The sequence below is a fragment of the Melanerpes formicivorus genome, unplaced genomic scaffold (assembly GCF_026170545.1).
Source record: "Melanerpes formicivorus ecotype bairdi unplaced genomic scaffold, bMelFor1.0.p_v2 SCAF_22, whole genome shotgun sequence".
Classification (NCBI taxonomy): domain Eukaryota; kingdom Metazoa; phylum Chordata; class Aves; order Piciformes; family Picidae; genus Melanerpes; species Melanerpes formicivorus.
In genome coordinates, this window is record NW_027142374.1 from 10,474,730 (window position 1) to 10,501,088 (window position 26,359).

The window sequence follows — 26,359 nt, forward strand, 5'->3', positions numbered from 1 at the left end:
CAACTCATTCCCTCAGCACATTTCCAATGGAGCCAATGACCCTTCCCTTCACAGGAAAGCCAGACCCTGTTCAGTGTTGGGGAAAGGTTGCCTTTCCCCAGGCTGGGGCATTGCCTGGAGGCATGGAGACATCTGTCCCGAGCTCCTGCAGGGCTGTGCCATCCAAGCAGCCAAAGCACCATTTCTGCCTTTCCTCTCCCAAGCGTGGCTGAAAGCCGCTCACCGGCTGTGCTAATAAATGGGCGCAGCGGGAAAGAAAAAGGCCTGGCAGCCGCCCCAGTCTGCGCTGAGCTGGCCAGGGCTGCGGCATGCCTGCTGCTGGGTACACAGGCAAGGCTGGCTCGGTGTGATGCCTGCCCACAGCCAGGCCTCTGGCAGGAGCACGCAGGTGACTGTGCCCGAAGCTGGCTCTGGGGCCAGCAAGTTGGGATGGGGCACAAGGACTGAGCACTGGAGGGACACCAGCAGTTCCCCAGACACACACACAACAGTGTAGCACAACAGTTGTGCTGCTGCACCGGCTCAGCCCTGGTGGAGTGGAAGAGGGAGCTGAATCCCATCCACTCTAATCACTGGCAGGGAGTTGGGGTGATTGAGCAGGAGGGGGCAAGTGCCACCCTCACTGCCCAGTGGGGCACAGGCAACAAGCACAGGTCTCCTCTAGTTCATCTGAGGTAAGTAACTGTTGTTTTCTCTGGAGGTGATACCTTCCTTGCCATTAATTGATTTGGGCATTTGTAACTTGCCTCTTGCACTACTGTCAGCATACACTTTCTCTTTTCTCAGAGGAAAAGCTGGTAATTAGGCTCTTATCCAGCAAAAGTATGGGTTTTTTGAAGGAGAGATAGGATTAGTTTCTTTTAACTTGATGAAATATGCTTTGGCTTCAAATAATTACATGATTTGCACTTAGCACCTCTCAGCCCAGGGCATTAAAGAGATTTACAAGCAATTATGAAGCCTGCTGGGAAGATGCTTTTATCCCTGTTTTGCAGATACAATGGAGAAAACAGAGGCTGAGGGTATGCCCCAGCTCCTTAGCTGGAGATGCAGGGAGCCTGCAGGATTTCCTAGGCATCCCATCTTTGTGGGATACAGCACACATGCCATTGCCACACGAGCAGAGATCTCAGAGCACTGATAATAAAAAGCTGGGCCAGTGTCCATGGCAGGGCAGCGGCCTGAAAGTGCCACCAGCACTGTTTTGGGACTCAGCACTGCAGGGAGTTGGGAGATGAGGAAGAGGCAGGGAACAAGGAGATGTTGGAAGGATTAAATGGTCTGGAGCAGTGTCGTGCGACCCAGCATCAGTAAGATGTTGAATCCCTTCAGTCAGGCTGCTGGTGAGGGATGGAGGTCCATTGCTGGGAACCACATACAGGTGGGGCAGGACCTCTATCCCTCTCGTACTAAAAAAGCCCCTCTAGGGCATAATAACTTTACTGTTTTCCAGCAGAATGGTACGAGCCACACATGTGGACCTGGACCTCCACACCCCAGGGGCAGTAATTTTGGAAGGAATAGAACAGAGTCATAGAACAGTTTGGGTTGGAAGAGACCTTGATAGGCTGTCTGGTCCAACCCCCCTGCAGTGCACAGGGGCATCTGCAGCTACAGCAGGTTGCTCACAGCCCACTCCAACCTGACCCTGATGTTTCCAGGGACATCTATTACCTCTCTGGGCAACCTGTGTCAGTGTCTCACCACCCTCATTGTAAAAGGTTTCCGACTCTCCGAGCCTGCCTTCACAGTAGAGAGGTTCCAGCCCTCGCATCATTTTTCGTGGCTTCCTCTGGACCCGTTCTAACAGGTCCATGTCTCTCCTGTGCTGAGGACTCCAGAGCTGGACCCAGCACTGCGGGTGGGGTCTCAGATGAGTGGAGCAGAGGGGTAGAACCCCATCCTTTCATCTGCTGCCCATGATATAGGGAGTATAGCCCAGGCCACGGCTGTTCTGGGTTGTGAGCGCACGTTGGTGGCTCACGTCAAGCTTTTCACTCACCAACACCCCTAGTTTCCTTGCCCCGGGCTGCCCTCCAGCCCCACATGCCCCAGCCCTTCCCGCCGAGAACTGGTGGCACCGTCGCGGACCCGCCCCCAGCTCCGCCGCCGGCTTTGGGGGGGTGGCAGCGGGCGGTGCGGGCAGGACTGGCCCCGCAGCTCCCACCGCTTTCTCCCAGCGCGCAGGCGCGGCGGAGTCGCTGCCGGGGCTCTGTCCGCCGCCGTGGCCCGGCGGGCTGCGGCGGGGACCGGCGGCAGTAGCGGCAGCATGCGGCAGTCCCTGACTCAGCAGCGCCCGGGCGGCGTGGCGCTGCCCGACTCCGTGGGTAAGTGCCGCGGGGGAGAGGCCACACAGTCCAGGAGGATGCGGGTCGGTGCGCGGGGGCTGGGGGCGCGCGGCCATTTTGGGCAGTGGGCCCCCGGGGGCCGGTCCGGCTGCACTGGACATGACCCGACCCCCGCCGCCGGCAGCGGCTGCGGTGGCCGAGGCGGCCGTTTTCTCTCACGGCCGCGCAGCGCTGGCCGCCCAGCCGCCGTTCAGGCGGGTTTCAGCCGCCGTCGCAGCGGGACGATCCGTCTGCCCCCGGAGCCCCCGGGGCTGCGGCACAGACACAGCGCTCCCCACTCTGGCCGGGCCGCTCGCTGCCCGGTCGGAGGTAGTCGCTGGTGCCCCCGGCCCACGCAGCATCCTTGAGACCGGGGTCCGCTTCCCTCCCAGTGCTCCTGGACCTCCCGAAATAGATCAGAGAATCCCGCCAACGGCCCCGCACCGGCTGCTAATTGCAATTGCCATCCCTTCCACCTATCCACGCAGGAGCTGAGCCACCCAAGCACCTGCAGACCCTCCTCTCGTGGGTCAGCTGGCAGGGCCCGTGCTTAGAGAGCGGTTCGGGTCAGGGGTCGGCCAGTGGCGATTTTTTGACAGAGAGCTAGAACAAAAGGAGAAGGACTGGGAGGCAGAATGGCTCGGTGCCAATTGCCCCCCATTCTCCAATGGCTTCCTTGGGATACTTTGTGGTTAGTATTCGCTTGTGACTTTTGCCCCTAAAGAACAAGATGGAGAAGTCAGTGCTGTTTCTGGGCCATCTTGCCTGTGTCCTGATAATCAAGAAAAACTTGAGTAAATCGGGGCCAATACAAAAATAAGTATTATTGCAAACTTTCAAAGTAATCTGGAAGAACCTACTACAACCTTGGTTTTATGATAGGCATATATACAGTAACTATAATAAGAGCATGTTTTTGAGGCTTAAAATAAAAATTATCTTTCTGATGCCTGTCCATGCTCTGTCATTTTAGCAAAAGAAAGAGACAGACTATAGCTAGCATTAATTTATTTGAATCTTCTTCACTAAGTTAAGCACAGTGTTTCCAACCACCTTGTTTGAGGTTGAGTGAAGCAAGTTTTGAGGTGTCTGATTTGGATAAATCATAAAGAAAAGGCTTAGTGTCTCTTAAAAGCAGAGATAGCAAAGCTGTTGTAGCTCCGCTTCTGTGTGTAAAGCTGCACCAAGCTCAGCAGCAAGGAGATAAATGATCTAATGGGGAATACTTTCAGCAAAATTAATGAGAGAGAGGATTTTGCCAGCATGACCCTTCAGCAATCAGTGGAGACACGGAGTATAGGTATGCTGAAGGAGCTGCAGGTATCCTTATGGAAGTACAAAACCACTTTCTCAATACACATGTGACAAAATCTGTTTTCAGAGAAAGAAAAAACAGAGTTGGTGTCTCAGTACAGAGCTCAAGTGGAGGTAATCATTATCTCTCCAATTTTACAGTCTCTCTCCAGTATCAAGTTCAGGGATTATGATTGGTTTTGTCAGGACTTGGAATAAAAGCATTTTTTGTTTGGTGTGGTGTGTTGTTGTTTTGTTTGGGTTTGCCTTTTTAATCTTGTGAGGAATACCAAAAAGCTGTCAGAAATTTTCTGGTTGGAAATCTTTCCTTTCAGTTCTGTAGTGCATGTTGGTGTGTGCTAGTTGTGAGCTGGGGAACAATGGAGAAATACAAGAATGGAAAACATGGAGGTTCTGAAACAAGTTCAGAATCCATAAACAGTGTTTCAAGCTTCTTCTTTTAGAAGTGGTTGTTGTTGGTTTTTCTTTTTTTTGCCTGCAGAAATGCTGCTAACACAATACTCTGGTTTTGAGGAAAGCAGCCTATTTCATGGTAACTTTTTGCAGGCTCTGATGGAAGCCAGGAATAGCCATTTTTGTGTGTAAACATTGTGCTCGTGTACTCACGGCGCCCGCTCAGATGTGCTCTGCAGGGTGTTTTTTTCACAGCACATAAACATCTGCACACCCACACAGCCTACCCATAAAGAGTTGAAGCTGCCTAAGGAACATATGGCTGGCTTTACTTATCTTCTGCTCATTTGCCAGCCAGACTGTAGCAGTAATCAGAAGGTTGGTAATCTATTATGTGTGTAAGCAAGGCAGGTTCCTTCTTTCAGAACTAATCCATATAAGAATTAGTGTTTTATTCTCCACTTTCAGCTAAACCTTTGTTCCCAGTACTCTGGAATTTTAAGACATATATGTGACACGTTTAATTGATTGCACTGGAGCTGGAGTGTGACACAAGGTATAGTGGGAGGCGATACATACAGAATGGCCTAATATCTTGATGAATTTTGAACACTTCAGAAGTTTAGATTGTATATAATTGACTTATTTGGGTAATAGAAAGATTAACCCCTAACAACCTGCAGCAAACAGTTGGGTACCTTTATCTCCATTCTGTAAAAAAGGGCATGAAAAATGAAGGGTTGTTTTTCTCTATAAAACCTCTCTTGCCTTTCATTTCCTTATGCTGGGCTTTTAGGCCCCAAGTTTAGGCCTTGCCTGTGATTTCAAGCTCATCACATTGGTGCGGGTGAAATGATCCACCCCTACGACAGCTGTGCTACATGGATCAGCGTGGAGGGGAAGTGCTCCCTCCAGCAGCTCTGCTGGTGGGTCAGGTTGGAGTGGGTGTAGAGAGCAGCAGGTTGCTGCTGCACTGTTCCCTGGGGAGAGCTGACCTTGTGGATTCAGTGAGATAATTTGTATCATTGTGTGTCCATATGGCTGCACTGATATAACCGTTAGGATGAAGAGATCTCTCTGTGCTGCTAATAGGCACAGACCCTAAAGAAGAGCTGCCCAGCCAGGCCTGGTGTGCTCCTCTCTCTCTGGAGAACTTGGACAAGGAGATTGTGCTTATTTGACTGAGTCTTTCTTCCCAGCTTTTCTGCCGGTGTTTCATCTTACCGTGTACATGCTGTCAGGGGCCCCCTGAACACCTCAGATGGGAGTTCCCAATGTGGTTTGCTTTAGGGAATGTGCTCAGCAATGGTAGAATTTGCTCCTTGGTCTTAGGACACACCCATGCCCTTCTCTGAAATACTGATAAGTGCTGGTAGCATCACTTGGGAGCCTGTGGGGTGGGAAATACCTTTGTCTGATCCCAGGGTGCACTGGAGAGCCCCACGGTGTGGGGAAGAATTTAGGGAGCACAACAGGGGACTGTTATGGTCCATTATTCTACCAGCTGCTCTTTCAAATGCTGAGTTATGTCTACATAATGTATGAAATATAATCAAAAGGATTGTTGCACAAAATGATGGGAAGATGGCAGAGCACAGGCTGAACAAACATGCCTAAAGATGCTACTGAGCGTAATATTGCAGCCAGCTTTCCTCTTGGCTGATGGAATCACTATTTTATATTTATGCTCATTTGGGACATCTATAAATATATAAAAGAAAAAAAAAATCATCAGGCAGCTGTAGATGAGTTTTACTAATCCACAAATTCATTATTCAAGCATCTAAAAATACCTGGTCCTTGTTGAAAGCAGGGGATGATACTACAGGCAAGGAGAAGTGGCTGTTACTGGTGATGTCTTATTTACATGGAAAATTGTGGATGCCTTATGTATGATCACAGCCAAGATTTCTCCCCTCAAAACAAGTGGCATACAGTGTGATTATTTATCTTGGTATAAATAGATCAGAAAATATATAAGTGCCTGATGGTGATATTTCTTTTATTTGCTCAGCTGCCCCAGAGCAGTGGGACTGGGAGGCTCCCATGTATCCAAATGAGTTCTGCAGCATTACAGTTCTTATATCTCTCTTCATCCACAACAGAGAAGTGATAAGTAAATGAATTCAGGTGCCCTAGTAACGTTTGATAAAGCATGTTAATGAAGGTGAAAAGTAAGAGCCAAACACAGAAATATTGTCAGATTAGAAGAAAGTAAGTTAACCACAATGTGGTTGGTGGTGGGAGGAGAAATTTGTGGCACTGTGACTGTCCCCAGATGGAATCAGCAAATTCTGTTGTGTGTGTGTGTTTCTAGGGTCGTTCAATAGAAGAAAAAGAAATTCCCTCTACGTAACTGTGACTCTGCTCATTGTGTCAGTATTAATTCTGACGGTGGGCCTAGCTGCTACAACAAGAACCCAAAATGTGACTGTTGGAGGTTATTACCCAGGGGTTATTGTAAGTATAGAACTCCTAGGTAGGTCTAGATAACTTATTGCCTACAAAATCCCTTGTAATGATGCAAATGTTACACAGGGTGCTCTTGTCTGATATATTATGCTCAGCTACTTCATTGCCATTTAATTTATTTGTTTTATTATTATTTTGCACCTGCTGCTCATTCCCATGCAAAAACCCCACTCAAGTGGCAGCTTCCTCTGAGCCTAGGTAATAACATGCTTTTGAGCTAATGGTGAGACAGATAAATGGGTCTTATGTTGGTCAAAGCAACAGCAGACCTTATTTGTTTGCATGCATCACATTAACCCCAAGCAGAAGAAAGGCAAAGAAGGACCATAAATGTCAAGAAGAGTTGAGAGACCAGGTTGTGAAATGTTTTTCACGTGAATCTGTGGTCATAAAGTTCACTTGCAGGAGTGTTTAACGATTTGGAGTCCCTGAATGAGGAGAAGCATGTTAGTGATAGCTGTGGCAGCTTGCCAGGGGAGCATACACATCAAAGCAGCCAGCACATCCATTTCTTCTTTTTTGTTATCAACAGATGAAAATGGGAAAGGACAATCTTGTAGCTGCAAATGGCTTAATTTAGAGAAGACCACTGCTGCCTAGCTTTCTTGCCAGTAGGTCATTCCTGCAGAATCATAAGGGGCAAGTACATTATGCCCCTCCCAGCATACACAGAGCTCTAACATCAGCTAGAAAGCAAATCCTGGTCTGTTCATGTGCATGTCTGAAACATGGTCAAAGAGAAGCATGACAAAGACTAAGCTGTAGCCAAATTAAGTGTGTTACCAGAGTGAGTGTCACTGCAGCTCCCCAGCTAGGGGTTCCTGGTGTAACAGCAGTGGGTTGGGAGCCTTGAAGTTGGAGGCTTAAAGTCATGCCAGATAACTAGGTGGAGACTTGTTCATGTCTTATTGTGGTTTGATTTGTTTGCCATGTGTTGCTGATCTCAGGGAGGTTTGTACTTTTCTGTGGGCATGCTCTTTTATGGCTGAAGAGAGCCTCTTTACCACCATTGGAGTGGAACATTGTGATAGACTCTGTTGGGCCTCTCCAGTTTAGGATTGTTTTTTGGCTTGTCCCAGTAATTCCTGCATTTAGACTTGATCTTTTTTAAAGAGAAGTAGAGAAGGAAGGTGTTGAGAAAGGTGACAGGCTGGCTTCAAATTCTTCACACTTAGCCTACGCTCTGTCAGCCTGCGTTGAACCTCGTGCTTCAGAGCAGGTCCTGCAGGCTGAGGCAGATGGGTAGAGCCTGTTCACATCTCCTTGACGTCTCCCATGCTATTTATGCTCCAGGAACGTCAGCATCGCTTACACTTTTGTAAGACTCAGTCTACTCATGGAATTAATTAATTGCTGGGCTTGGGAAGGGCACTGAGTTACTTTATTCAGAGGCACCTTGACAGTTTGTGCTTGTCACGAAATTCCCCCTCTTGGTTAGTTCATTAATTCACTGTGTGGAAATGTGTGATGACCTCGCCTGTCTCCCTGCACAGGAAAACATTTCAGTGTACTGCTGGATGCTTCAGCAGGTGCTTAAAATAGCTGGTGTTTCGTAACTAGCTGGAATTTCTCCCTTTACTGTGGGAAAAGGGCTTGCTGTGGTGCTCGACTGCTTGGTGAGTTGTGCCCAAGCAGGTGGTTTCTACAGCCCTGAAGAAGCAGCTTCTTGCAGGTCTTGTTATCCAGAACTTCACAGAAATGTAAGGCCTGTGTGCATCTCCATTAGGGAGTTCTGTGCACTGTTAGTGCTGCACCATCGTTAGTCATACCCTGAGTACCCTGTGGTGGTAAGGAGAGAGCCAGAACTCTCTTTGTGTGCTGGGTGACTTCTTGATGTGCGGACCGGACCCATGAATGTGATCACCTTATGGGACATCAGATGTCTCATCACTGCCATGCCTAATGCACCACTCTTTACTCCTTTAACTGGTGTGTCAAGGGCAAACGTCTCTTGTGCAAGGAGGAAACATGCAAAGAAGTAGCTGTCTGATGCAGAGGATTATCTTCCCAGGCCTGTGCTCCTGAGGAAGGACAGAACCAGGTACTGGAGACCTTTCACACACCAGTGGGATCTTGGTTTCTTTGTGGGTGTCTTTTTGTTTGGGTTTTTTTCTTTTGGTGGGGGGATTGTTTGGTGGGTTTTGGGGTTTTTTTCCCCCAAAAAAGTGCAATTCCTTGTTGACCCAACTGAATGACCTGACTCAGAGGCTGCCTTCAGCCTTGTCCATGACCTTGAGGTCACTAGCTTCACTATTACATCTGTGAACACCCCAGCTGTTTCTCTGTGGGAAATATTCTCACCTGTGGCTGGATGACTGACCTGGGCCTTGAAGGTCAAGGTATAACAGTGATGCTCATGAGACAAGAGTAATGATCAGGTGCAGAGGGCAAGCAGTGTTATGAAAGCAAGTCTCTGTGAGATAGGTGTATTGTCTCCCAGTTACACCAGCTCCCAGTGTCTGAGTAAATGCCCTTTCTTGGGCTTTGACAGGCAAACCTCTTCTGTTCCTTGTCAAGCATGTTGGCCTGGGGCTTTGCTCTGGAAAAGCACATTCATTCTGTGTCCTGTCCTCCTTTCAGACAGATATCTATGGGGTTTGTATCCACCAGCAAATAAATGATACAGTTGATGCAGATTATGCAGATCTCTTTGTCTCATCTGTAGAAGAGCAGTGGTTTTCCTATTAATGCAGTGAAAATTCCCTTTAATTAGTGAGAATCCACAGATAGATTTAGTCTTCACCTGACAGATATACAAGCTTGCTCTAATTATTTTTTTACTTATCTTAAGTTACCTTTTTTTCACCTTTTGGCTTGAGGCTGCTCTAAAACACCATGTGGACATTTCTCTTAAATGTGCTGGATCAAGCTCAAAGGGCATAAAAGCATTTGTCATAGGTGTCTGTTGCCATACAAGTTCCTTGCTGCATCACCAGACTGAAAATCCTGTCTGGATCTCCCAGGTTGCAGGCTTGGAATTGATCTGTAAAACTGTTACCTGGGGAAGGTGGGAGTTGTTGCTTGCCAAAGCTGAACCAAATAATAAGCCTAGAGGCACTGGCAGGTCAGATCAGCAGTGCCTCTGACTCTCTGCCCTGCCTACCTGCAGCATTAAGCAGCACTGGGTGCTGTTGCTGTGCATCCTACTGTGGAAGTTTGTCCCTGATGTGGGAGCTATGGTTTCCTAGAGCTCAGAGTGCAAGGCAGGCAGCCGGGAAGCAGCAGCCTGATGGGCTGCTCTGCTGTAATCCCTGCCATTGGAGTCAGCAGCCCGTGCTGCCTGCGGCACTGCACCAGCATCACCGGGCTTAGAGCAGGGGGAGAGATAAGGCCAACTTCTCATCGTGTTTGTGTCTGCTAATCTCTGCACGTGCCTCTGCCTGTTAGCATCGATTCATTAAACCTTGCTGTTCTGCTCCCGGATTTGAAAATATTGATTCCAGGTTCCTTGACTCATTCTTGAATCACTGCAGTTTGTCTCCTGCCTTATTGTGCTTCCTGAGGAATTGGCCAGTTATTTGGCATTCTCACCCAGATCTTCACTGTCCCCCTAGTCTACTGACTGGATTTGAACCTACTTAATATGACCAGTCCAACTGTAGGACTTTTCTGGCATTTCTCATTTTGCTGACCCATAGAAGTAGAGCTGGATATGCTCTCCACCAGTAAAAGACCTTTCTCCACAGAAGTGCTTGGGCTTCTTCCTCAGTAGTCCATGATTTCTCATTGAAGACTCTGTCTCTGGCCTGGCTGAGGTGTGCTCTGTCCTAGAAACTTCTATTTAGTGTAGCTAAATAGCTTAAGGCTGTGGAGAAATGAGGTGGAAATTGCATTCCTGGCTGACTTCACTGAGCTGCAATAAGAACAGTGGTGTGGGTTATGGCACCAAGAAAAGATGCTCTTGCTGGAGTAGCTTATTCTGTTTGCTGAGCTGGCGTGAGCTCTTCCGATAGAAGATCCTGGGTGATGCATCCTTACCCCTGGAAGTAAGGCATAGGAGTAGGCAGGAAACTGCTAAATCTTAAGAGGTATAATTCCCTCTTATTTCATAATTCACATCAAGAAATTCTCCAACTGGAAAACTTAAATGATTGCTCACATGCTTAGTGAGGTTGCAGAAGCCTTGTCCTGCAAATCCTGGTGATGTGGCTCTGCTAGGTTTGGATCTGGAGGCTCCTGAGTGTTCATAGGGTTTATTCCAAGACAGCAATGTGTATCCTCATCCACCAGCCATTTCTCAGCATCACTGGGGAGGGGATGGAATTCAAAACTCATCCTTTTTGTTTCCACACATGCTTTTAGTGTCATAATGGATTCACTTGATAGTGCCTGCTAGCAAGAGACTCCCCTGATTCCTTGCTGAAGGAAGAGTGCTTACACATCTTCAGTATGCTTTTTGTTGCTTCTAGATTTGTGTTCTGTCTGTCTGTAAAATAGATTTGATACTGTCCTGATCAAAATGCTAATGATAATGTAATTGCTTTTCAGCTTGGTTTTGGGTCGTTTCTTGGAATAATTGGATCAAACTTGATAGAAAACAAAAGGCAAATGGTAAGTTCATTATAAAAACTTTAAAAAAACCCCACAACCCCAAATCTGGAAAAAAAACAAACAACCAAAACACAACAAAAAAGCTCCAAACCCCCAAAAGGTAATAACTCAGATTTTTTATATAAAGAGTATTATTCATTCTCCTAACTCTTCCAGGGTAGTGTTGCATACCTCTGGAAAACTAGAGATGGTTTCTGGCAGCCCAGAAGAACAAGGCTGTTAGCCCTGATATTTAATAATGATAATAATGATAATGATAATAATAATAGTAATAATAATAAAAGCTCAAGAAAGCACAGAGTGACTCTACACAGTCTCATTGAACTCACTGGGACTGTTTTAAAGGGCTTGAAATCAAGTGTTTGGAGTGTGTTTTTCTGCTGAGCTGTCACAGTATGTGATGTGTAATGTGGGTAAGTAACACAAACATGAGACATTATTTTAAGTCTTTTAAAATAAATTCTTAGAGACTTGGGGCTCTGCCAAAAAATATTTTGCCACTTTTTATTCTAAGCAAAGGGTAAAGAAGAAGATCAAGCAGGTGGTGTAACAGCAGCCCAGAGACTGGAGGTAAAAGCCCTTAGAGGGCCCAACAAAAAGTCCTTAATGAGTGCTGAGAGCTGCTCTAGATATGTCTGGAGAGTAAGTCACTCAAGATATCACCATGATATGAAGCGTGAAGACTGGTGTAATTGAAAAGCAACCACCTTCTCCAGTATTGCCTGTTGTTGGTTCTTGTTTCCAAACACCTCTTCAAGTAGGAGGGAAAACCAAGAAACTTTTCATGCTGTAAAGTAGCAGCTGGGGATCTGAGAAGCACTGTCTGGTTCCTTCCTCATTCTGCAAGGAGGATTTGTGTGCTGGGACTGGAAAGCCACTGGCTGGGCAGGTCTCTGGTGTCCCATCCCATGGGAGTAATGTTCAGAAGAGAGCAAACATGCAGATGTCACAAACCAGATGAGGCAAGTGCTGCTGGTATGATCACAGCTGAGCTTGTGCTGGGGTGGGAGGGGATCTGTTTGTGCAGTGAGGACAGACCTGTCCCACGTTACCCACTTTGGCAAGCACGGCCTGCTTGTGCCTGAAGTTAGGGGCTGTAGTTCTTGGAGGTGTCAGTAACAGTGGGTAGGTTCTTTGAGAATTAGCCAAAGGTCAGAAGTTGGTACCTGCTGCAGTCCTGGTAGGCTGTCAAGCTTAGTCCTTCCCAACCTGTTTTCTGTCCTTGCTGCATGTGGCTGGCTCGTGGTAGGTACAGGGCAGCTTCTAGAGCACCCTGTGAACATTCTTTCGCCCTGGACAGTGGCCACAGTCCCCCTCCCTGTTGATTGCCCCATGCTCTGGCAGTGAGATCCCTCCAGCCTTCCTTGTGTCAGGTTACACATGGCCAAGGGGGGAGTCATAATGACCCAGCACTGCTGTTTGCTTTTGCAGGGATAGAGCTGCCTCTGTGGGGGAGGCTCAGGTTAGCACAGTGTGCTGCTGACCAAGGCTAAGGCACCTTTGCCGAGCTTGTCATGGTTTGAACTCTGCTGGTAGCTAAGCACCACCCGGCTGCTTACTCCCCCACCCCCTGCCCAGGCAGCAGTGGGAGAGAATTGAAGTTGAGGTAAGGAGGCTTGTAGATTGAGATAAAAATGATTTAATAATTGAAATAAAATAATAGTGACAGTAGTGGAAAAGAAAATAAATGAGTAGTGAATAATGCAATTGCTCACCACCCACTAACTGAGGCCCAGCTCATTCCCAGCCAGCAATCCCAGAAGAGAAAATCCTGAAACTGCAGTCCTAGGGGAGAGAGCCATCTTCCCAGCTAACCCTCATCTATATACAGAGCATGATATTGCATGATATGGAATATTCCACTGGCCAATTTGGGTCCATTGCTCTGGCTGTGCTCCCTCCCAGCTTCTGGTGCACCTGCACCACTAGTAAGTGCATGGGAAGTTGAAAAGTCCTTGATTCCTTAGCAACAGCTAAAGCATCAGCAATTTACTCACCAAATCCCATACTCAATCCAAAACACAATACCATTTTATCTACTAAGAGGAAGAAAACCCAAACCACTTTATCTCTGTCTGAGCTGAAACCATGACAAAGCTACAGAGGATGTTGTGAGAAATTCCTGCTTGTCCTAATCCAGAGACTGGACTGGGCTGGGTTGCCATGCCTGTGGTTTTGCAAGTAGGTGCTCCCTGAAGAGCAGGAGGGAGAGCATGAGACAGACCCTGCAGGAGAGAAAACTCTACCACAGTCAGGGTGCACAGGAGGTGGGTTTCTAGTGGATATTTATTGTTGTTTTTACCCTGGTTCTGCAAGAGCAACGTTTTCTGTTCTTTCTGCCCTAGCTGGGTTTCAAGCCTCTTGCATTAGCAGCACATCAGAGTCTGGTTGAGCAGTGACCATATTATGCCAGTCCCGTGTTCCTCACAGGTGTGCCCATGGCAGTGTGCCTCTGGCTTGACTTCTTTGTTTATTCTGAAGAGCCCTGGGTAGTGCATGTTTATTCTTTTCATCTCTCTATCATTTTGTGTCCTAAAAAGCATGCATGACCCAGCTTTGCAGGGATTGCATCACTGCTGCCTCAGGTGGCAGCTAGCTTGTCTCTGCTTTGGCCACAGGGAGGACACGTGTCACTTATTGTCCCTGTGCTTTAGTTGCATTTCCTGCTTGCCCAGGAGCACTTGACATGGGCAGCTTTGTCCATTACATGTTTCCATAATATCACTGGCACTGCAGAACTTTTATCTTCTGTGAACTTCCCCAGTGTCCTAGTTTGCTAAAAGGCAGTCCTGATGTTGATTGCTATGCAGTTGCTCCTCAATGATGGCAGGAAAAGCTAAAAGCAACTTCTGCTGCCATGTCCTTGTGCACATTTCTGCCCTATAAGATGGCTGGGCAACATGAGGAGTCAAGCAAGTCAGCAATATGGGGAAAGCTAATCTGAAGCAGTTCTCCTTGCTTCTCTCCAGCCTACAGACAGAAACAGACTCTTAGTTTTCCCACCCAGGCATATTGGTTTTCATGTTGCATGTCTACACATCCCACTTGTCAAAGTAAGGGAGAGCTTTCGTCCTCCCCGGGAGGGCCAGCTGCCCAGCATACTGCCCACCAGCCTGCCACCTCTGCCTGCCAGCACCGTAGGCAGCACAGACTTAGACCCAAGCTGCCTGTTCAGCAGTTTTCAAGTGAGGACTCAGCACTGTGCGTGCCTTCGTGACAGTCATCCGTGCCATGGAGAGGTACTGACCAACAGCTCCACAGCCCATGCATTGTTGGACCATAGCCTAAAGGGAACCTCAGCTCAGAACATTCCTGCTTTGTGGTTCCCGCATTATCCCAACCCAGTTTGTCTTTTCTTGTCCAAACACTATTCACTGTGGCTGCCTTTGGCAGGAGGTGGGTCAGTGAAACCAGGGTGAGCCCCTATCTAGAGCCACATCCCATGGCTCTTGAGAGGGGCTTCTGCTTTCTACAGTGACGGTATTGCCCCCCCTATGTCACAACTCTTGCTGATAAATCATGGGGCTAGTTGAAACCCATGGATTTTTAAAATGAATTGGTATGGTTTTATCTGCTGTTTAATTTTTTGTATCATAAATTCTCAGCAGTTGGTTTTCAGGTTGTGCTTTCTCCAGGTGAGAGAGAGGAAACTGTAAATAAAGAGAGCAAAACTGTTTCTAACATCATTGGACTGGATGACCTTTGGAGATCCCTTCCCTCTCAGACCATTCTATGATTCTGTATCTTAGTAGGGCTGTTATGAAAGTATCACCATTAACAATGTATTATTTTTAATCACCATATTAGCAGCTGCTGTCTGCAAGCAGGGGTGACCCACAAATAACCAAATTGTATATATTTAGTATTTGACTCACTTCCCATCTCCATGGGTCATGCTATTTAGGGAGACTATCCTCTTTCACCTGTGTATGAAAACCTAAGCTTGCTACAAAACAACCTAAGCTATAAACCCCATTTCTTCCACCCAGACTGTAAGCAGCTGTGCTCTCTCTTCTTGTTTGGTTTCACTGGTTGTGGTAGTGGAACAGCACAACTGCTGTGCTGGGTAGTGCAAGTTGTGATGCAGATGTGGAGACGGTGTGGGCCTGAGTGGTGTGGAAATGCTGGTGTTTGCAGCTGACAGAAACAGGCTCCTAGCATAGGACCTGATCCCGGAAAACTTGGCACCTGCTGCCATCTGCAAGTACTTTGTGGCACAGCATCTAATATTGCAGTAACAGCTTGTTACTAGTGGCCATGACTTGTTTACATGGTCTTCTCTACCTACTTTATTTGCAGTAATACCAGCCTTGAATACTTGCCTCATCTAGAAAGTCATTTTATTTTCTCTCATTTTGAAGCTAACTGAAGTAAGCAATTGCACACTGTCCCAAGAGATCCCTCCTGCAGCTCCACTCATTGCTCAAGCTGAACTAGTCTTCACAAGAATGTTGCTGGAGTGATGCCGAATTTTGCCCCAAAAGGCGAGAATAACTGCCTAAGAGACTCAGTTTAAGTCAGATAGACAGGAGGTATTTTTATTGGCAACGCGTTGGAGAAATCACTAAATGGATTTCTGCCTTTCCCGTAACAAAAGCATGCCTTTTATACAGTTTTGGATGTAGTATTGCATCAGATCATATACATAATCATATGGGGCGTGGTGTAGGCGGAGCGTGGGCGGGGACATCTCTTTTGAGGATCTTCCTGGTGGTCATTCCGGTGGCCTTCATCATGGGCAGGGGTCTCCTGATGAGTCTTCCTCTCTTAAACTTTTGAACTCCTTTCCTAATTTGGTCAATTCCCGGTGTACCCGGCTTGGTTCCGCTGACTTGACAAGGCTCTTAGGGTCAGTTTGACCTTTTTGGCTCTGAATCATGATTGCTCTAACAGTTCTTATCAGTCTTTTATTCCTTATTGTGGTGGGATGGAAGGTAAGGCCGAGAAAGCCTCCTCCCTTCCCCCTTGTAAAGTAAAAGGGAAAAAAAATTGACGGGAAAGGAAAAAAAACTCGCAAGCTGAATTAGCAAAGCAGTGGAGCTATATTTACAAAGCGATGTAGGGTTTGCAGGGGATTATTTACAAATTTACAATATCTACAATATATACAAAGATATACAACAGAGTAACACAGAAATGAGAGTGACCCCCCTCTGGACAGAGGGGGTTCCCCACCTCCGCTCTCCCCTCTCTCCCCCCTTTCCCCAGAGTGGGATAGGAAGAGAGAGAAAAGAGAGGAAAGAAAAAAAAATGTTAGAAGCAGTTTGTGTTAATTGGAAAAGAGTTAATACAGGCCTGTTATCTGTTTTTCTCTCAAGGCCGGAGCCTTGGCAGAAAGCCCAGGACAGAAAACTGTTGCCTGAAGAAGAGGCGGAAGCAAGACTGACTGAGAAGTGCTGGAAATGTCCAGTTTACTCCCAGTTCCGAAAAGTGCTTCCTCCCACTCGTCCAATGAAATTAGTTTAGACTATTCCTTCCGTTTACCAACTTCCGTCCAACATGTTCCCTTTCTTAAGGGGGCAACGTCAACCGGCCACAGTCCACCCCTTCTAAACAATTTCATTGGCTGTTCATACTGTCCATCCAATCCAAAATGATATTTACAGTTCGTGAGTAAAGTTCATAGTCCATTCCGGCTATGCTCAGATGTAAATGATTCAAAAGTCCAAGAAAATCAGAAAATGAGAAAAATGGAAAACAGTTCATTTCTTCACCGATGCAGCGAAGAAAAGGGAAACAGGGAAATCTCAGGGTCTCTTAGTTGACTCAGGGCTCTCAGGGATCTCAGGGTTCGTGCACCGTAGACTCCTCGTTGATTCTTCCTTTGGACGCGATGTAGCTGTACAACAGTTCGAAATTAACCTCTTTCAGCTAAAGTTAAATTTCTTTGTGGAATACACTGAATTTCACCATTCTCTTGCATTACCCAATAAGTGTGACCCGGACCTTCAGCTGAAACCACCCCTCGGACAGGCTTAGCCTCTCCTGAGGGTGAAAATACCCAAACAGTTTTACCTAACAGATTCTTTTCTCTAACAACAGGAACTCTATCACCCTCTACTTTCCGTAGCAAATCTGAATGTGCAGGTCCAGCTCGGTTCACTGAACCTCTACTATTTACCAGCCAGGTTGCTTGTGCTAAATGCTTTTCCCAGTTTTTCAAAGATCCACCTCCCATGGCTTTGAGAGTGGTCTTCAACAAACCATTGTAGCGTTCAATCTTCCCTGAAGCTGGTGCATAGTAGGGAATATGGATATCCACTCAATACCGTGCTCTTTTGCCCAGCTCTTTACAAGGTTGTTCTTGAAATGAGTTCCATTGTCTGACTCAATTCTCTCTGGAGTTCCGTGTCTCCACAGGATCTGTCTCTCCAGACCGAGAATGGTGTTGCGTGCAGTTGCATGTGGAACTGGATAAGTTTCCAACCATCCAGTGTTTGCCTCTACCATAGTAAGCACATACTGCTTACCAGAACGAGAACGTGGTAGAGTGATGTAGTCAATCTGCCAAGCTTCACCATACTTGTACTTGGACCATCTGTCACCATACCACAAGGGCTTAAGTCGTTTTGCCTGCTTAATAGCAGCACAAATGTCACAGTCATGGATGACTTGTGTGATAGCATCCATGGAAATGTCTATGGATCTGTCACGAGCCCATTGGTATGTTGCATCTCTGCCTTGATGTCCTGACGAATCGTGAGCCCACCGAGCTAAAAATATCTCACCTCGGTGTTTCCAGTCGAGATCAAGATTAGAGTCCATGTCTACTTGAGAAACTCTTGCAGCTAGATCTGCCTGATGGTTGTGTTGCTGTTCCTCAGTAGCTTTGCTCTTAGGAATGTGAGCATCGATGTGTCTCACTTTCACTGGAATTCTCTCGATTCGATCAGCAATGTCCTGCCACAGGTTGGCTGCCCAAATGGGTTTTCCTTTCCTCTGCCAACCACTCTTCTTCCAGTTCTTTAGCCAACCCCATAGAGCATTGGCTACCATCCATGAGTCGGTGTAGAGATAAAGCTTTGGCCATCTCTCACGTTCAGCTACGTCGAGAGCTAGCTGGACAGCTTTTACCTCTGCGAACTGACTGGATTCTCCTTCTCCATCTTTCGCCTCTGCAACTCGGCGTGTTGGACTCCACACTGCAGACTTCCACCTTCGCTTGTTTCCAACAAGACGACAGGAACCGTCTGTGAACAAAGCATATTTCTTTTCATCATCAGAAAGGTCATTGTAAGGAGGAGCTTCCTCAGCACGAGTTACTTTCTCCTCTGGAGGTTTAGCACAGTTGATGCCTTCAGGCCAACTTGAGATCACCTCCACTAGACCAGGTCTTTCAAGATTTCCCATTCGAGCTCTCTGTGTTATCAGAGCCATCCACTTCGACCAGGTTGAGTCTGTGGCATGATGTGGTGTGGATCCTTTGCCTTTGAACATCCAATTCAAAACTGGTAATCTGGGAGCTAAGAGAAGTTGTGATTCTGTTCCAATCACTTCAGAAGATGCTTTTACTCCTTCATAGGCAGCTAGAATTTCTTTCTCTATTGGTGTATAGTTAGCCTCTGAACCTCTGTAACCTCGACTCCAGAAACCAAGAGGTCGTCCACGTGTCTCACCTGGAGCTTTTTGCCACAAGCACCAGGTTGGACCATTGTCACTCGCAGCCGTGTACAAAATGTTCTTAATGTCTGGACCATCTCGGACTGGTCCCAGACCCATTGCTTGAATTACCTCTTGCTTTATCTGGTCAAAGGCTGCTTGTTGTTCAGGTCCCCAGTGGAAATGGTTTCTCTTTCGAGTCACATCATACAGAGGTTTCACAATCTGACTGTATCCAGGAATGTGCAGTCTCCAAAATCCCACTATCCCCAAGAAACGTAGGGTCTCTTGCTTGTTTGTGGGACTTGCCATGGTAGAGACTCTATTTACCACATCCACTGGAATGTGTCGGCGTCCATCCTGCCACTTCACTCCCAGAAATTGAATCTCTGTGGTAGGTCCTTTCACCTTGTCTCGTTTGATGGCAAAACCTGCATTCAGAAGAATGTCAATGATTTTGTTACCTTTCTCGAAGACTTCCTCAGCAGTTTTACCCCAGTTGATGATGTCATCGATGAACTGGATGTGTTCTGGAGCACCTCCTTTCTCCAGAGCATCATGGATCACTGCATGACAGATGCTTGAGCTGTGGATCCAGCCCATTGGCAATCTGTTGAAAGTGTACTGGATTCCTCTCCAGGTGAAAGCAAACTGAGGCCTGCATTCCTCTGCGATGGGAATAGAGAAAAATGCATTAGCAATGTCTATGATAGCATACCATTTGGCCTCTTTGGATTCCAGCTCATACTGAAGCTCCATCATGTCTGGTACTGCTGCACTCATAGGTGGTGTCACTTCATTCAGGGCTCGGTAGTCTACCGTCAGACGCCAGTCTCCATTCTGCTTCCGCACAGGCCACACTGGACTGTTGAAGGGTGAATGAGTTTTGCTGATGACTTTCTGACTTTCCAACTGACGAATCAGATTCTGAATGGGCAACAAAGAGTCACGGTTGGTTCTGTATTGTCTGTGATGCACAGTCTGAGAAGCAACCGGCAATTTAATGTCCTGTATCTTACGTTGTCCCACAACTGCAGATTCATCAGAAAGTTCAGGTCTGGCAGACAGCTTCAATTTTTGTCCATCAATTTCTATTGAAGCTACTCCAAAAGCCCATTTGTAACCTCTAGGGTCTTTGAAACGCCCTTCTCTCAGAAAATCAATTCCCAAAATACAAGGTGCATCAGGTCCGGTCACAACTGTATGCTTCCTCCATTGTTTACCAGTTAGACTTATATTAACCTCTACCTTACTTAACTCTTGAGATCCACCAGTGACTCCCAGAATAGTTATAGACTCTGATCCCTGATAATTTGATGGTATTATGGTGCACTGAGCTCCTGTGTCAACCAAGGCCCTGTACTTCTGAAATTGTGAAGTGCCAGGCCACTGGATGTACACATCCCAATAGATTCTATTATCTCTGTTATCCCTCTCCTCCCCCTGGCGGGAGGCAGGGCACCCCTAGTTATGGGGAACATGCGCACATGTGCATTGCACATATTGTGCAGGGTTATAACTTTGCATGTTATAACTGGAGCCACTGTTGGAGCTATAAGAGTCGTTCTGGGGAACTGTGGAAGTAACAGCTACCCTTCTGGTATTGCTACCTCGGGTTCTGCCACTTTGCAATTCCCTCAGTCTCCTGAAAAGATTAGAAGTTGGTTGGCCATCCCAGCGGTTCATGTTCTCACCAAACTGATCACGCAGAGTTATCCAAATAGTTCTACGTGATTGCCTTGGTGGTCTGTTTTGGAATGACCTGTTTTGGAATGTCCTGTTTTGGAATGACCTCCTTGGAGGACGTGTATTCCTCACAGATGAAACTTGTACCCACCTGGAGGGAGAATTGAAATTATCCCTTTGTGCTAATTGGGATATGGAATTTCTAAATTCATCTTTTAACTCTCTTATGCAATTCTGAATATCACCAGACATCGTTTTAATGGCTGAAACCAAAGAACCACGTGTCATGCTATCCTCCAATTGTCTCATTTGATCACTGAATTGGCCAACCGTGGGAGAAGCTCCACCATAACTTCTTGACACAATTCTGCTTGCCAGAATATTTGCATAATTAGAAGGAGCAAGTTTGATGATCTTTTTAGCAAGACCAATACCCACAGGAACGTCATCAGGATTCATAGTTTCATGTTCACCATAGAGTAGCTCTCTAACAGCAAATTCTCTCAAGCGCTTAATTCCCTCATCTATGGTAGTCCAGGGTTTAGGATTCCATGGAAGATCATCTCGGGAAGGGTATCTCAGGGCAACTGCTATTAAGAGGCGTATCCACAGATTAACCTTACCGAGAGCTTCGCCTAGATGTCTATCTATTCCATTGTCCCTTGAGAGAGTTCCTAACTGAGCTGCTGACTTGTCTCCAACTGTTAGAGCTGAAGCACCTGTATCATAACACCTACTAAGCCAAGCTAGAACTGGCTCCTTATCTGCCCTGGTGAAATCTTTACGGACATTACGCAATTCCTCCCTTGGCGAAGAACAGTCCGTAATATCATCTTCATCTTCATCTCCCTGAATTCTTTGCCCGTAAAATCCTGCTGTCATTCTCCTAAGGATCTCTTTAAGCTGAGAACCACCTTTGCCAGCTGCTTTCCTAGCTTCATCTCTATCCTGCTTTGATCTCACTAGGTTAGCTAGATCTTTAAAACAAACCTTCTCTTCCTCCTGAGCAGGATCTTTTAGAGTAGAGGGCCCCTCACCAGGATCAGTCTCCTCCTCTTCTTCTCCATCCTTGCCCTTTCCAGCTCTAGTCTTTAAAGGAGCCACCTTAACTGGAGCTGTGTTTGAATTTACAGCCACCTTAATGGAAGCTGACAGGTCCTGAGATAAATCAGCTGCTGGGGCAGTGACTTCCGGTCCCACCGAGGGAGTGGGTGGAAGTGACGTTGCTCCATTAACGGCCGACGGAGAAGAAGAAGAAGGAGAAGGAGTAGGAGAAGGAGTAGGCGCCATGTTGACACCAGCCGATGCCCTTGGCTGCTTGCTAGAATCAGCAAAGTCATTTAGAGCTGCCTTACCAATTAACTTTTTAGCCTTCTTTTTGACTGACACGGGTTCTGCACAGTCCTCATCACTAGATGACTCTGGGACTGATCGAGAGCCACGGCGTTTTCTTTTTGATCTAGTTTTAATAACAAAACAAGCTCTGGACACCTTTTTCTCCTGACGCCAGGAATACAGAGAATACACATTAGTTATCACCAGCAGCAGAATTATACACACCAAATAAATCACCTTTGGATCCCAGACATCACCTAAAGTTACTGTCTCCTCAGGCGGAATCTTAAAACTCTTTATCTCAATTGGGAGAGTGGTGGAGGTAACATTCCTGTATCTCACTGGCCATAATAAATTAATACATTTTCCATACCATAGTTTAACTCTATACATAACCCACATATAAATCGTCCGCACCAAATATTTACCCAGGTAATCCAAAATCAAACCCAAACAATATCTGTAAACCAGAGCCCCAAAAATTGAAAAGAATAATCGCTCCACAAACCACAATACCTTCATGTTTGCTAATTCAGCTGGAAAACACTAAATCAATCAAATAATAAATTAAACTAATTATCTGCCACACGTTGGGTACGCCAATAAAAAAAAAATGTGGTGGGATGGAAGGTAAGGCCGAGAAAGCCTCCTCCCTTCCCCCTTGTAAAGTAAAAGGGAAAAAAAAATTGACGGGAAAGGAAAAAAAACTCGCAAGCTGAATTAGCAAAGCAGTGGAGCTATATTTACAAAGCGATGTAGGGTTTGCAGGGGATTATTTACAAATTTACAATATCTACAATATATACAAAGATATACAACAGAGTAACACAGAAATGAGAGTGACCCCCCTCTGGACAGAGGGGGTTCCCCACCTCCGCTCTCCCCTCTCTCCCCCCTTTCCCCAGAGTGGGATAGGAAGAGAGAGAAAAGAGAGGAAAGAAAAAAAAATGTTAGAAGCAGTTTGTGTTAATTGGAAAAGAGTTAATACAGGCCTGTTATCTGTTTTTCTCTCAAGGCCGGAGCCTTGGCAGAAAGCCCAGGACAGAAAACTGTTGCCTGAAGAAGAGGCGGAAGCAAGACTGACTGAGAAGTGCTGGAAATGTCCAGTTTACTCCCAGTTCCGAAAAGTGCTTCCTCCCACTCGTCCAATGAAATTAGTTTAGACTATTCCTTCCGTTTACCAACTTCCGTCCAACATGTTCCCTTTCTTAAGGGGGCAACGTCAACCGTCCTTTTTCTGTCACAGTGTCCCATGCCTTAGCCGATTTATTGCTCTATGTGGTTTGTGCTTCCTTCAATTGCTTCACATTCTATGTTTTAACCCATTATTTCTCGAAAGCTATCTGTTTTGGGGCTTCAGGAGAAAGGTCTGTTTCCACTGAAGGAGGTTTGGATAAAACCAACGTGATTGAAGGATTTTTAGGTTAAAATAGAATCATAGAATGGTTTGGGTTGGAAGGGATCTTAAAGAGTGTCTAGTTCCAGTCCCACTGCCATGAGCAGGGGCATCTACTAGACCAGGTTGCTCAAAGCTCCTGTTTAAAGCTAACATGACTTTAAACAGTTTCTGGGTTGGAGCCTCCACAACTTCTCTGGGCAACCTGTTCCAGTGCCTCACCACCCCCATGGTGAAGAATTTCTTCTTAATGCCTAACTCTAGCTTCGTCCCATTTGAAGCCATTACCCTTCAATCCAACTGCTATATACCTTTGTAAAAAGTCCTTCTCCAGCTCTCCTGTAGCCCTCTTCAAATACTGGAAGGCTGCTCTAAGGTCTCCCTGGAGCATTCTCTTCTCCAGGCTGAATAACCCAAACTCTCTCAGCCTGTCTTCATAGGAGAGGTGTTCTAGCCCTCTGATCATCTTCATGGCCCTCCTCTGACCCTCTCTATCAATTCTGTGTCCTTTTTATGTTGAGGACTCCAGAGCTGGCTATGAACAGTAGGGTCTCATGAAAGAGGAGGAGAGGAGGAGAATTGCCTCCCTCAACCTGCTGGCCACGTTTCTTTTGATGCAATCCAGGACACAGTTGGCTTTCTGGGCTGCAAATGCACATTGCTGGCTTGTGTTGAACTTCTCATCAAACAGCACTCCAAAGTTCTTCCCCTCAGGACTGCTCTCTATCCATTCTCTGCCCAGCCTGTATTTGTGCTTGAGATTGCCCCAACTCAGGTGCAGGACCTTGCACCTAGTTTTGTTGAGCTTCATGAGGTTCCCACTGTCCCACCTCTCAAGCTTGTCAAGGTCCCTCTGGATGACATCCTGTCCTGGCAGCATGTTGAGCATACCACACAGCTTGATGTCACCAGCAAACCTGCTGAGGGTGCACTCAGTCCCACTGTCCACATTGCCCTCAAAGGTGTTAAACAGCACCAGTCCCAGTACCACCCCCTGTCTCCACTTAGACGCCAAGTCATTGATTGTTACTCTTGCCATTCTTGCCCTCCCTCCATGGCCCTGTCAGTATCCCTGATGTGTTTTGGGAGGGGGGATTTGGATCAGTATTGGGAGTGCTGGTTGGTCTGGAACCCACTGGCAGAAGCTGAACTGCTATTGGGGAGCAAGGAGAGAGGTCATGGCATCACTCACATGTTTCTCCCAGTTGGGCAATGGCATTTTGGCAGAGATGGTATTTAAACTGGTATAGTGGGAGTAGACATTTTTGTTTCTCTTACCTGGTTTGGGGTTTAAGTGTTTCTTGTTTACATTCTAAATGCTTTCACCCTGATTTTAAGATTGGGCAGAATGGGGACAGTGGAAGAGGGTCAGACCTGACTGATTTCCTTGAGCTGAAGGTGGAGATCTCTCTCCTTAGAGCTGACCCAAGCCAGGAGGAGGCCTGTGGGCTGTGCTTGCCACAACCCAGCACAGAGGAGCCCAGACAAGCTGCTGTGAAGGCGTACAACAGCAGTGGTGTAGGGTGGTCCCCTGTCTTCTGGTATCATGGATTTGTGTTTAGGCCTGCAGGAAAGTGTTTCCCACCAGGGAGGTTCACATAATCTTGTGTCCTTACAGCCTGGGAGGTGTTCACAGGAGCAGCTCTCTGCAGTGCTCCAGAACAGGGAGGGAAGAAATCTTCTCTTTTTCTCTCCAGGGAAGAGTTAAAGATAGTAGCAGCCAGAAGAGGGGTTGTATCCCAGCCTAAGTTTAGAGCTTTGGAGTCACTTTAAAACTTGCATTATGATATCAAGGCCCCAGAGAACCAGTCTGGCACAATGCTGCTGCTGGGCCACCTTACAGGAGCAGATGCTCTCCTTTGAGATGCACATCCCCTTGCCTTCAGTGACAGCAGCCCGTGCAGCCTGAGCAGGCATTTGGGTCATTGACTGCAATTTAGGTATCCTTGTGGAGAGGGCATGAAGCGCTTGGTTGTGGAGAGGCAGATGATACTTTGCTTTGTTTTCCTTTCCCAGCTGGTTGCATCGATCGTCTTCATCAGCTTTGGTGTCATTGCCGCGTTCTGCTGTGCCATAGTAGACGGCGTCTTTGCTGCCAGACACATAGTAAGTGCTTCCAGGAAAACACAGGTGCTGCAGTTCTTTTACTCTAGGAAAACAAGTGATGGTGTTCATAATGCCATATCAGGCCACATCACACCCCCCAGGGCTTTGATCTATGTCATGTGCTGAGTGCTGGTTTAAATCATGAGCTTCAGAAAAATGTGTCAGTTTCTCAGAAGTATCTGTACCTTAGCAGCAAGCAAGATCTTAAACCCTTGCTCCTGGGGGCCTTTGGTGTCTATTTTATGTGTTTACGTGGCTCTCAAACCTGAAAGGTGTAATGTGAATTACAGCTACCACCAGTAGCATCTATTGCATTTTAAATGTCAGCAGAGGTAGTTCTCAGTGCTGATTGAACTGCTGGATGTTGTGGTAGGAGGAAGCCATTTGATAGGAAGCTCATCAAAGTGTTACACTACAAACAGGAAGCACTTAGAGTAGGTTCTCAGTTTCCATTTGATGACTTCAAAAAAAAAAAGAGCCACTGTTGTCATGACTGATCACTAGTACAGCTGGACTTGCAAAAGCCTCAGTTAATAATAGAGAAATGGAAAAGCACTATTCCATTTCAGCTTTTGAATTGCCATTTCTAACTGCAAACAGATATTACTCCTGCAGCTCTGCAGTTTGATGACTGTTTTTGTAGGGTTTTTTGACAGAATGGGAAGGAAAAGAAAGATTTGGGATTTACTTGTGATGAGAATGGAAAGAAACTTCAGGTCAGAATTATCCATCAAGTGGAAACTCACCATGTCAGCTGGCTCATCATTCTCTTTGTCAAGCTGCCTCCCTTTCCTGCCCCTGAGCATTGCAGTGGTAGAAAGGTGGCTGGGCAGTAGGGTTTGCTGAGAGAGCCAAGGGCAGCTCCGCCTCCACTCAGCTGTGTAACAGGTCTCCCTCTGTCCAGATGCAGCCAGTAAGTATTGGCCATCTCTGGTACTACTTGTGAGGCATGTGAAGCATTAGCTTTGATAAAAAGGTGAAGCTCCTTTGACTCTTGATGCTGGCTGTGTGGGTCTGAGACTTGCAGACTTGCTCTGGGACTTTTAGGTGCTGACTTCATGGGTTGGGTGATGGTGTGAGCTGGCACCTCCTCCTGGTTAGCCTCAGGGATGTCTGCATATCTGAAGCAGCCAGACCTGAGTAGCTGGGATGATGAGAGCTGTGGTTTGACTCTTTATGA

At 46.7% G+C, this 26,359-nt stretch overlaps 1 protein-coding gene across 2 annotated transcripts in view; it reads left to right on the top strand.

The window, feature by feature from the left end:
• The first annotated feature begins 2,195 nt into the window (after positions 1-2,195).
• Positions 2,196-26,359, top strand: part of TMEM255A (transmembrane protein 255A) — a 36,438-nt gene continuing 12,274 nt past the window's right edge. Inside the window, exons 1-4 of one of the 2 annotated variants that reach the window (XM_068152121.1) lie at positions 2,196-2,327; positions 6,352-6,494; positions 10,995-11,057; positions 25,090-25,179. In XM_068152121.1, the coding sequence (XP_068008222.1) occupies positions 2,270-2,327; positions 6,352-6,494; positions 10,995-11,057; positions 25,090-25,179 (354 nt within the window). In that variant the 5' untranslated portion in view covers positions 2,196-2,269. The remainder of the gene's footprint in view (positions 2,328-6,351; positions 6,495-10,994; positions 11,058-25,089; positions 25,180-26,359) is intronic. The other variant, XM_068152122.1, reaches the window with a different exon arrangement.